Source organism: Montipora capricornis, chromosome 12 (assembly GCF_036669925.1).
Source record: "Montipora capricornis isolate CH-2021 chromosome 12, ASM3666992v2, whole genome shotgun sequence".
NCBI lineage: Eukaryota > Metazoa > Cnidaria > Anthozoa > Scleractinia > Acroporidae > Montipora > Montipora capricornis.
The window spans coordinates 21,494,860-21,506,816 of NC_090894.1; the positions used below are offsets into that span (position 1 = coordinate 21,494,860).

Sequence of the window (11,957 nt, forward strand, 5' to 3'; positions counted from 1 at the left end):
AATTTCACGTTTTTATCAAGACCTCACTTATAATGGGTACAATATTATTTATAATACTTAACAATTACCGGTATTCCATGAGCGCACGTTGGATATGAGGTGGTAAATAGCCAACGACTGGAGGCGTGTAGCGCAGAGTTGGCTATAACCAGTCTCATATCCAACAAGCGCAAGTGGAATAATAATTATTGTTTTATTAAATTCCTTAAAACTCCAAAAATTTGGAAGTATGAAATACAAGCGAGGAAATCCGAGCGAAATTGAAAAAAACATGATGAAGATGTGATAATGTGTACTGAATACCTTGAGGTCAGACACACGTAGGCTCATCACAAAAACATCTCTTGCCTTTTTGCGTATGTCTAAACATCGAAATTGATCCAAACTTTCCCCCAAAAAAGTGCTTTTCTTTTTTGGCTTTATTCAGAGAGAAATTTCGTTTCCCGGCAAAAATTTTTTTTAGCTTAGCAACGCTTAGCGCAATCATTTACCATATAAGGTCAAACTAAGGTATATGAGCTAATAACCGAGATTGAGTGAACCAATCAGAGCACACAAAATGCATTATCCATTCCAGAATTTAATAACAAGCATTATCCAAAAGTACTTGGGGTAGTGGCAGACAACAAAGCTCTTACCTAATAATCATTTTGACCTCTTACAAACCAAAATTGTGGATCATACACTACTATTTAGTTGCCGCTCACTTTATAAATGCTATCACACCCTGTCCTTTGGTTATTTGTGGCCTGGACACCATCTTGACGATACAAATACCACTCCTGTGTTTTCGCAAGTCTTTACTCTGTTCTAAGGTATTTTTCATCAGGTACTCTGGTCGTATATCATATGTATTGGTATGAAAGCAAATAATTGGAACATTATCGTTTTAATCTCGATATAGTTACTTTAGACGTGGATCGCGACCTTTCTACTTTATTGCGGTAGTCTACATCAGGCCACTGACGAGGTCAACTGGCTTAGTCCTACCATTTTTATATCGAGATTCTCGGCTGTAATTTGGGCATTTCAATCTTTTATGGTTCCGTAAAGAAATTGTTTCTAGTGCAATCTGCAGCTTTACCGTTGTCTTTCAGTTAGATAAAGGTTAAGGTTGACCACCAAGAAGACTTCTTCAAAGAAGGCTCCCCTACGCTCTACTGCTCTACCGATCTCTTTGCTCTGGCCAACCCCAGCTTCAGAAATTTCCGTATTGGTATATAGTATTCCTGTCGCTGAAATGGGGTGAACTACAATGTGAATTGCTGCATTGACCCCACAGGTCTACCCAAGCATACAATCTCGACCCCAGAGCTCTTCTCTTGACCGAGGGAGAGAAGAGCTGAAACAAAGTGTCTTCTCATTGGTTTTCGCGAAGAACAATCAAAAGCGTCTCTAATTGGTCCATTCATGTTAGCACGAGGAGGGAGCAGGCGCCGTAAGGCTCAAATAGCCAATTTTTGGCTGTAAGAACCATACGGCGCATGTTCTCCTACGCAGAGTTTCCCAGAGCCTTGGGTCGACCCGAGGCTCTGGTGACGAGAATGCCCAAGCATACAACTCTCTCCATTGTTGAAATGATATATGAAATGGATCATATATGAACTGCCGATGTGAAATCAAGTGAAGCTATGATCCTCGCAGTTATGAAAGCAATTTTTGCAATTGCGTAAAGAAGCCTGAAAAATTCAGGACTTCAACGGAGTTTGAACCCGTGACCTCGCGATACCGGTGCGATTATCGCGAGGTCACGGCTTCAAACCCCGTTGAAGTCCTGAAATTTTCAGGCTTCTTTACGCAATTGCAGAAATTGCGTTCGTAATTGCGAGGATCATAGCTTCACTTGATCTCTCCATTGTGCTCATAAGACCCCATGTAAAATATGCGTCAGCTGCTTGGAATGCTTATGAAAAACAAGACATGAGAGCATTGGAGGCTGTCGAACGTTGCGTTGTAAGATTTGTCTGCTCCGATTTATACACAGTTTTCCAGTGTAACTTCTATGCGGCATTACCTTGGCTGGGATGCTCTTGAAGTCCGGCAAGTGCCGTTACCATGTCCACAGATGTCCAATACACTCATCTAGATTCCATTGGAGTTACTAGAAGTCTGGTCGTGAAATGGAACCGAAAGTCATACTTGTTTTACGAGTGAAGTCCATCGGCGTCCACTGGAGTCGCATTGAGTCCAATGGAGTTACCGGAAGTGTACTCATGAATTAAACCCGGAAGTCGAAGAAATAAGTGCAAACACATTGTAATTATCACACCCTTCTTAAGCGTGTGCGTGATAAAAAAATTAATCTTTGACTTTCGATTCACCGCGCACCGGTGGCTCAGTTGGTTGAGCACGGGCTGTCACGCGGCAGGTCGTGAGTTCAACTCCGGCCGGACCAACACTCAGGGTCTTTAAATAACTGAGGAGAAAGTGCTGCCTTTGTAATTTCATCTGCAAATGGTTAGACTTTCAAGTCTTCTCGGATAAGGACTATAAACCGTAAGCCCCGTCTCACAAATGTCTTCTATGTTCATAAGTTCCCTGTGGGACGTTAAAGAACCCAAACACTATTCGAGAAGAGTAGGGGATAAAGTCCACGGTGTTGTCCTGTTCTCTCCAGCAGAAGTGGCCGGCTTGGCGGTGATGTCTCTAAAAAGGCTTGTGGTGTATGAGGCCAAAGCAGAAACAGCCACAAGTCAAAAAGGGACTTTGCCGAGTGCTGGAACATGTAGATGTAGATGTAGATTATCACGCCTTCTTTTACATTTACATTTACATTTACATTTACATCAATGGACTTTCAAACGAATATCGTGCGTCTTCAGTTCTATCTGCCGACAAAGCCACATCTGAATAAAATTACGTTTTTCGCAATCTATAGACCTTATTCATAAAGGCGGTCAATTTATGATTCTTTTGTCCAAGTGCAAATTAGCCTACCAAGCCTCGACATACCATACAGTGAATTGAAAAGAATTCTTGCTATCAAATGAGGCTTGGTAGGCTAATTTGCACTTGGACAAAAGAATTATAAATGTGACCGCCATTTATGAATAAGGTCTATGAAACATATATTTATCTTCAAAAAGATATTTCCAACTACGAATAGAAAATTTATGACTCCAGTCTAATCTATTCGTTACGAATAGATCCACTGGAGTCCAATGGAACACTTTCTTTGGGCCACCCATCGACAACACTAAACCTTTTTCTAAGTCTCTAATGGATAGGAAATTTGTCACCACCAGATTTCCGCTTGTCCAATAGAACGTGAGTGAACTGGAGTCTAGTCGAGTGTATTGGAGAATCCTCCTATCATGATGCATAAAGCCGTGCACAGTCAGACCAGCATCTGTCAGTTTAGCTATGATAAAAGCAATCGCTCCAACCACCCTCATAACTTCAGACATATCTTTGCCCACACTAATGCGTATAAGTTCTCTTTTTTTCCCTGTTGTCATCCCCCTCTGGAATGGTCTTTCCATGGTTGCTGTTAATCTGTTGCTGCCTTCCAAGCGAATGCTTTGCCAACAACAAGACAATATTGCAACGCGATGTCAATATTTATATGTTGCAAATAATTTAATTTAGGTATTTCTTTATTTTTGATCCCTTTTCTACTTCGTCGCTGACTGTTTTAGTATACTGTATAGTCCCACGACTTCTAGGATTATTAATTATGTATGTATGTATGTGCCAGTGAGAGTTACTTAAAACTTGTATCCCATTTCAAAAGAAAAAAAATCACGAGAAAAATACACGTATATATCGAGGTGCTAGCGCCAACACAAGAAATGAAAAACTCCTCAAATGCACGAATCAGGACACAGTTGAGATAAAAGCGAGGTAACGAAAAACTCCTTCCACGCCACGACATATGATCATGAAGTCATTTGCACCTGCGCCATCGCATCTGGAAATCCGGCTCATCAAATGAAAACAATCTGTTCGGTTGATTGATTGGCTAAATTTGCTGCTTGCAATAATGTTAGCATCCATGTAACTCCACTTTTTATGTAGTGCATAAATGACTTAGTTTTGCTCCCTTTAAAACCATGTTTTAATTAACGCGTCTAATATTAATTTTGTGTTGACAATTATTGTCAGCTTTGTTCGGATTTACTGCTGTGCACAAGTCCATAAAAAAACGAATGCTTGTTTTCTAACAGCACTTGGGGGAGATCAAACTCGACCACAGTCCCTCGGTCCATTACTATAACGCGGTCGCTATCCATGATGGTGTCAAGCCTGCAAAAAAGATATTACAATAACTATTAGTAAACTCTTTAAAAAAAGGAAAAGAAATCTTTGGCAGGTAAGATCTTTCGGCTGATGCCACTGAATCTTAAATTGTTTTCGGTGACCATTTTATATTTTATTTGGGTAAATTACTGTTTGCCACATTTTACAAGATTTAATGTTCGGCTTTATTGTCGATTCCGAACGTAGTTCCCTTAGCAGCGCTTATTGTTGTTTACTGAACATGTTACCTCTTCATTCACAATACATCTTGTTTATCCCCCAAAATATTGCATAATAATTGTTTGCAATTCCCCTGGGACAAGAAGATGTCCCAAGAGAAATTGACGAAAACAATGCCTATGAAAATTTTTTGGGGTAAACAAGATGTATTATGAGAATAAAATATATCATATATCAAATGGATATAGTATCACGAACTACCTAAGGAAGGGAGGGGAGATTGAGGGGGCAAGCATCCATGACAGACATCAAGCGTTTAGTTTTCACCTGTGAGCGATGGTTAAAACAGTGCTATCACTGAATTCTTGTCTTATCGTCTGTTGGATGAGTTTGTCTGTCTCCAGATCCACACTTGCAGTGGCTTCGTCAATGCAGAGTACCTAAGGCAAATAATAACTGCTGACATGGAGACAGTTGATATCGAGCTGTAGCACTTATTTAGGAACTACAAACCACAATTTAATCGTCTCAAATCTGAAAACCTTTTGGAATAGACCGAAGAACCACCACACTCAATCCCCACGTATGACGTTTGCAAGATCTAAATACACTGGTAACTAGAAGGCGTTTTACCACCAAGGTTAATCATTTTCCCGATGACTAAGATTTGTCACCTGAGTCTAGTTTTATGGACTAGATTCCACGAGTCACCCATCGCTCAGTCGTAGAGCATCCTAATTAGTAATCGAAGGGTCGCAGGTTCAACAACTGCATCGGGGAACACTCGGATATTCTCCCCGAGTCACCATCTACAAATTACATCCCTTCGTAAAGGTCCGGGCAAACTCGACCCCAGAGCTCTTCTCTTGACTGAGGGAGCGAAGAGCTCTGGGGAACCCTGAAACAAACTGTCTTCTCATTGGTTTTCCTAAAGAACAGTCAAGAGCGTCTCTAATTGGTGCATTCATGTTAACACGAGGAATGAGCAGGCGCCGTAAGGTCGAAAAAGCCAATTTTTGGCTATAAGATGGTCTCCTACAGAGAGTTTCCCAGAGCCTTGGTTCGATCCGAGAATGCATCCTTTCGATTTTGTTGAACGATGTTGACTTCTAGGTTGGGCAAACGTTTTCAACACATCATCAACATCTTCACGAGAGGCCTTGTATTCATTCCCAGGCTGCAACTGTGATTGTTACTTTGGATACGAACATGATACGTCATTGAGAGACCAATCACTGCGCACGCGCCATACCCAACAATGTTGAAAGAGATGGGCAAAAGGTTTCAACTTATCTCAACATTCGCGAAAACAAAAGAAATATTGAATGGTTGTTGAAGCAAAGTTAAAACGCTTTTAAACTCATTCAACATCGCTTCAATACGGTTGAAAGGGGGGGATACAGTTTCAACATCGCTGTTCAACAAAATCGAACGGGTGCTGAATGCGTTTTCCCGGGTTTTAACACTTTTCAGTCTTTGACTTCCTGTTACATTCTTGTCACTCAGTCAAGCAAGGGCTCAGTTCGCTGCCTTGTGGTATCAACCTGTGTAACAGCACATGCTGGACGTGAAATAGGCTGTTAAAGTCTGGGCCGTGGAGACCGTTTTCATTTTATTGAGAACCAAGTGATCCGGTCCACAAACAGTATTTGCTTCGATTTGTAGAATTTCCACAGAGGATACGAACAGAACACTGCTCTATACCCAGATTAATCATCGAGTAGTTTTTTTTAAAGAAGAGCGTGCTTTACCTTAGATCTTGTGAGGAGTGCTCTCGCTAAACACATGAGCTGCCGCTGACCAACCGAAAAATGACGCCCGCGTTCACCGACGTCAGCGTCCAGGCCACCTGAGGTAAGAATTTCACAACAGACAGACACTTCAATGACATTCAAACTGAATGCTGATTTGGTATAAACCAACAAACTTTTAAGTTTGTTCCCGCAACGAACAAATATGCTTCCTTAGTTACACCCCTTAGCAATATGTATACATAAACAGCTAACCTGGATGCTCCACTTAGAACAATTAAGGGCCGATGAAAAAACTGACAGAAACAAACGTACCAAATCCCAAATAGAGGAAGGCAGACATGTTGGCAATTTACGAGCGCAGCCGATAATTTGGATCGGGACTACCTAGAGCAACTTCAGTTGTAGGACAGAGCGGTACATAAGGAACTCTGCATTTTTATTAGTCTGGGCCTCAAACACTCTGCCACACTGAAGTTGCGTTTTCCCTACAGGTAAAAACCCCAATAAAAATAATGTATCATTTCCACGACATTGCGCATTGAGAACTTTTAAATAAGGTACCTACCGAGTTCTCTTACGGCTTTGTCGAGGTGACAGCGATCCAAAACTGTCCACAACTCAGAATCGGTATGCTGTAAAGATGGATGTTTACCAAGTGTTATCCCTAAATTATTGTATTCTTATTCCATTTACTTTAATGTGTTGCTTAAAGGGGCAGTGTCACGCTATTTTTGTCAAACTTCAAACCGTTAAAAGACGTCCTTCCATCAATAAAAACCAAAAAATAAAGCTGTAGTTTTGTTGCCAATAACCGTTAAAGTGCACTGAAGCTATTCTTTGTTGTTTGCAGCCAAGGATGGAGAGGATGGAAATGGATTGAAACTTGAAAAAACTGGCAAAATTCGAAATTTTACAAAGAATGTACGGTCGGAATCATTTCAGCCAAGAATTTATCAGGTTTTGATGGCTAATAACTGGCTCGTTAACAAAGCTTTCATTGGAGATTTAATTAAGTTTAACAAGTTCTTTTACCTTTTGAAGTCATTTTGTAAATTGCATGATGTCTTCTGAGCAAACTCATATGTTAGTGAAACAATGACGTCAACAACGATTCCCTTATAAATATTGAATGCCTTTTAATCTTTCACTTACTACCTTTTCGTATTTGAAGACTGCAAAACCGGCATCAACTAATTCCTATAATCAAACCAGGTTTTGCAGCCTGTATGATTCACAGAAAACAAGCGATGCTTGTATCGAAAGATTCTTGACGACGTTTCAATAATGATTGATAAACCCCGAATCAGCGAAAGCAAAAAATTACCTTCCTCCACGGGTCCAAATTTTTCCGCACTTCTCCACTAAACAGGAATGCATCCTGGGGTATCACAGCCAAGCGAGACCTACAAACCAATCACATATGAACTGAAGGCGTGGTGGCCTCATGGCCACATGGTCAGCGTGCTCGACTCCAGATCGAGTGGTCCAGGTTCGGGTCCTGGCCGGGGACATTGTGTTGTGTTCTTTTCTCTCACGGTGCCTCTCTCCACCCAGGTGTATAAATGGGTACCGGCGGAAATGCTGGGGGTAACCCTGAGATGGACCAGCATCCCATCCAGGGGGGGTAGAAATACTCCTAGTCACGTCATGCTACAGAAACCGGAGATAAGTGCCGGCCTGGTGGGCATTCTAGGCTCGTAGCGGACTTTACCTTACCTTACCTTTAAGCCTCAGCACCAAAGTGAAACAGATCAAAAAGGTAGCTGAAAAAATCGTCAAATGGTATGAAGAGTGTAGTGTATAAGTGCACTGTTGTCTTCATTTGATTTGTTTCTTAACATACACCACCCAAAATCTTCGAACTTTAAATATTACTATGTACAAATAAAACTCCTTTACTTTGTTTTAAAATTTATCGCGACAGGGGAAACATGTGCAAGGTAAATGTACAGAAAAGCCAACCTAAGAACGTCCAGTGGTACCAAGGCTGTGTTGATTCCGTCGAGCACAACATCCCCTTTGTAACTCTGAACCATTCGAAATAAGACTTGAAATAAGCTGGATTTGCCAGAACCAGTTCGTCCAACAATACCAAGCTAAAAGAAAAAACAAGACTACATGTAAGTAAAAAAGTATTAAAATATAGGTCAGATGCCTAAAGACAACCACACCTTTTCTCCAGCTTGTGTTGAGAACCAAACTCCACGAAGGGCGTGAGGTAAACCTCCCCTGCAAAGAAACCGCACAAATTTCCAAGTAAACACCACTCCTTTTGAATAGCCTCTCAAGCTAGACCGTTTTAAGTCAAATGGCGCGATGGAAAAATGTCGTATCGATGCCTTCCAACGAGATACAGATAATGCGCCGATCAACTCGAAACTTCAACATCCCTCCCCACCCGGCCTCCCCACTCCCCATCCCTCCCCGGCGGGGGGCACAGGCCGGGCATTTGAACTTTTGAAGATTGGATCGTTCAAATTCCCGCCCCCTCGGGCCAAAATGGTGTTCAAATGCCCTAATAAAGAACAATCGTCGTCGGCTCCTGCGGTCTTTAATAAAGACCTTTTGAAGCCCTTTTTTGTAAGCCAATCACATTTGTAAGCCAAAAAATCATTTGAATCCTGTCACTTCCGGTTCAATTTTCCCCACCCAACGTAGGCAAAGGTCAAATTCTCCACTCCCCGGGCACAGAAGATAGTCAAATGCCCGGGATTTGCCCGGGGGAGGGGGGTGTTGAAGTTTCGATTTGATCGGCGCATAACAATGGTGTAATGTACAATTGCTGATGGACGAACAAAAGGAGCTACTGACAAATCTAATGTTTTCGTCCACGAGAAAATACAGTTACCGAAAACATAAAGATTACTGTATGGACCGAGAAAACATAGGGAGGCGGTCATTAATTTTTATTTCTCGGCACTCAAATTGAGCAGGAAAGTTAGTCAACCAGCAAAGAAGAATTATCTATGTCAATATAAGTCGTTGCCAAACGGCATTTGGTTCTTAAATTGACAATACCAAAGGGACAAAAATTTATAATCTGGTTCACTCGTGCGTTTCAATGGTAAAGCAATCGAACGACGTCCACAGATGGCAAATGCGTGCGCCAATCCGAAGTCTTTTCCCAAAATGGCGCTGAAGGCCGAGGTTTCAACTCCAAACGTGACAATCAGACACGGAACAGCTCTTAACCTTTCCTTTTCACTGCCCCAGTTTACTCTCGTTCCATTTGCATTTACCGTATTTGCACATCTGCTTCAACCGATTGAGCACTTACCGATAAACAAGGCTGACATTTCGAAAAGTAAGCTGCCCCAATTGAGGCCATGAGGAGATGATCTGAAAGATAAAGCATTTCCCTGTTTCTGCAAATGTATTGACTTTATGAAAAACTGTTGTTTTTAGTCTCATTCTTTTAACAAATAAGTGGCTCGGTTTTCGGGTCAGAACGCAGCGTTTAAAAGGCTCTTCTGATTGGTTCAAATCCAACAAACACAACAGTTGCAACAAAACAGAGACAATTCGTCCTGATCCCTGAGTCTTTGAAGAGGGATCCAGTACCTTTAGTTTAAGATTTGTGGAAAGAGGTGGCGTTTAGTAATTTTCAAGTCCCAAGGTTACTACTCTTATTTTAACCAACAAAACTCTTGGAACACGTACGCTGCCACGGGGACTGTGTTCTGGTGGAACATCTTCAATGTACTGCACGGCTCTCTCCACGCTAACCATCTGTTTCTCAGTCTCGGTAAATGACGTCACCATTCCTGACAGACGATCAGTGACTGACAGTGCATATGAGATGGCGAGGCCGACGAGACCTGGGCAGAGAGAGAGAGAGAAAAAGAACCGTTCTGAACGAACAAGGGATTGGGATCGAATCGACACATGAATGAAATAGACTAAATCGGCTAACTCAATGTTGTACTCAATTCTTAATCCCGGTAGATTTGAATTGGGTACAACATTGAGTTAGGACTATTCCAATTAAGTATTAAACAGAATATGAACTTTAAACACGACTAAAATAAGCAGTTTCTCATTCTTAACGAAGACTCGCCAAAAGCCCTTGTGCCCAGCCTCCAGCGGCTAACTTACAAGAGATGAAAATGAGCGATGTGATGAAAATTTCGTTTCCAGGTCCATCCCCTTCGTTTCAGTGCGAAGAGGAAATAAAGAGCCTGGAAATGAAATTAATAGGTGTAATGGAAAGTAACTGGAACAGGCCTGGCACCTGCTCATTAGCAGCGACCAGTCATCCGGTAATTGTTAGGGCAACAAAATAAGTAGGTGCTACAGGGAAATTAAACAATTGGACACATCATTACCTGGGTCCACAGTACTGAAGTGATGCTCAAGAACAGCAATAAAAGCCACAGCCGTCACCATAGCAACGCCGATAAACTGCAAGAACAGGCTTAACCACTGCGAAGCCACGAGAGCTAACACATAAGCAAAAGAAAACCAATTATGAGGTTGTAAGGCGCACGTTTTTCTACAGCAAAATCTACATTAACTTAGAGTGAGTCACATAGTCAAATATTTTTGTTAAACTGAAGGTAACAATCGCACTTTTCCCGCTAATTATTTAGTTAATTAAATATGCTCAATTGAAATGGTGTAAACACGGATTCAATTTGCCTTGAATCCCAGGGGCAGTGGGGATGGGGATGTAGTCTATTGTTTGTCGTTTCGATACCCTGAACGGAAGTTAATTGACACTGGGCATGACTTTCTCTCGGGTGGTTGAAAAATCAACCGTAAAAAAATAGTCCTTGTAGGGACGACGCTAGGTCCATCAAAGTATGCCAAACCATTTTCACTTCATGTATTCAATTCCACGCCTCAATGCATTAAGGTACTTGGCAATCCAATGGAGTGATGACTCGACCCTCACAAGTAAAATTTCTCAGTAAGGCGCATGATCACCGGGGTCGTCAGAGTTCCCGGGAGTTTCTGTGTGAAAGCCTCACTAACTGCTTCTTGGGAAACTCATTTAATCCAAAGAAAATCGTCACAGCTTTGGAGAAAAGATGCTTTTTGGAATACTTCAGAAACACCCCCAGGTACCCAGAAAATATAGGCAAAGGTGGAAAATACTCCTACCGCAGAAATTGGCTCGTTGGTTGGTTTCCAGTCTATGTTCATTCTCTAGTTTAAATCTTGGTTCATCTCTTAGTGCTCGAATAGTTGCCAAGCCGGAGAGGGTTTCAGAAAAATGGGCATATATCGGAGACAGCGTTACACTCATTAGCCGCTTTAACTCTCTAGGAAAAGAAACAAAAACGATAGGTAATTTCTGTCTGCCTAGTAAAGAATTCAACGACGATAATGGTGGTCGTGATGACGAGGACTTCATTTAAAAATACAAGTTCGCGTTATTCATATCACTACGAAACTATTTCATGTCGTTCTGCGTTAAAAACGTGTAACAACTAACGAGGAATTAAACTGGTATGGGTGGGTTGGAAGCATAGAGAGAGAACTGAAAATTCATCGTCATGTGCTAATGTCGTCCACAGAACCTTGAATTAAGTCATTTCACGTCGTCATTTAGGAGATGACGGCAAAGAATGCAGCAAAACGTAAAGCGCACGTGCAGAGCGTGCAGACTAAGAGCCATTGTTTTTGCTCACTAAAGCTATTGTTTCGTAGCGTCGTCGTTGCCGTCGGCGTCGTCGTTTCGTAAGCTCCCTAATGACTATGACGACGACGATACGATGACGACAATGACGACGATGATGATGAAGATGACCATCCTTGAAATGCAGAAGTGATCCGCGCACT

At 41.7% G+C, this 11,957-nt stretch overlaps 1 protein-coding gene across 1 annotated transcript in view; it reads right to left on the bottom strand.

The window, feature by feature from the left end:
- Nucleotides 1-3,583: 3,583 nt before the first annotated feature.
- LOC138026143 (ATP-binding cassette sub-family C member 10-like) overlaps nt 3,584-11,957 on the bottom strand; it is a 28,999-nt gene continuing 20,625 nt past the window's right edge. Inside the window, 11 exon segments of the mRNA XM_068873353.1 lie at nt 3,584-4,245; nt 4,747-4,859; nt 6,171-6,268; nt 6,739-6,805; nt 7,498-7,576; nt 8,136-8,269; nt 8,345-8,402; nt 9,451-9,512; nt 9,834-9,991; nt 10,499-10,612; nt 11,277-11,437. Of these exon segments, the coding sequence (XP_068729454.1) occupies nt 4,101-4,245; nt 4,747-4,859; nt 6,171-6,268; nt 6,739-6,805; nt 7,498-7,576; nt 8,136-8,269; nt 8,345-8,402; nt 9,451-9,512; nt 9,834-9,991; nt 10,499-10,612; nt 11,277-11,437 (1,189 nt within the window). The 3' untranslated portion in view covers nt 3,584-4,100.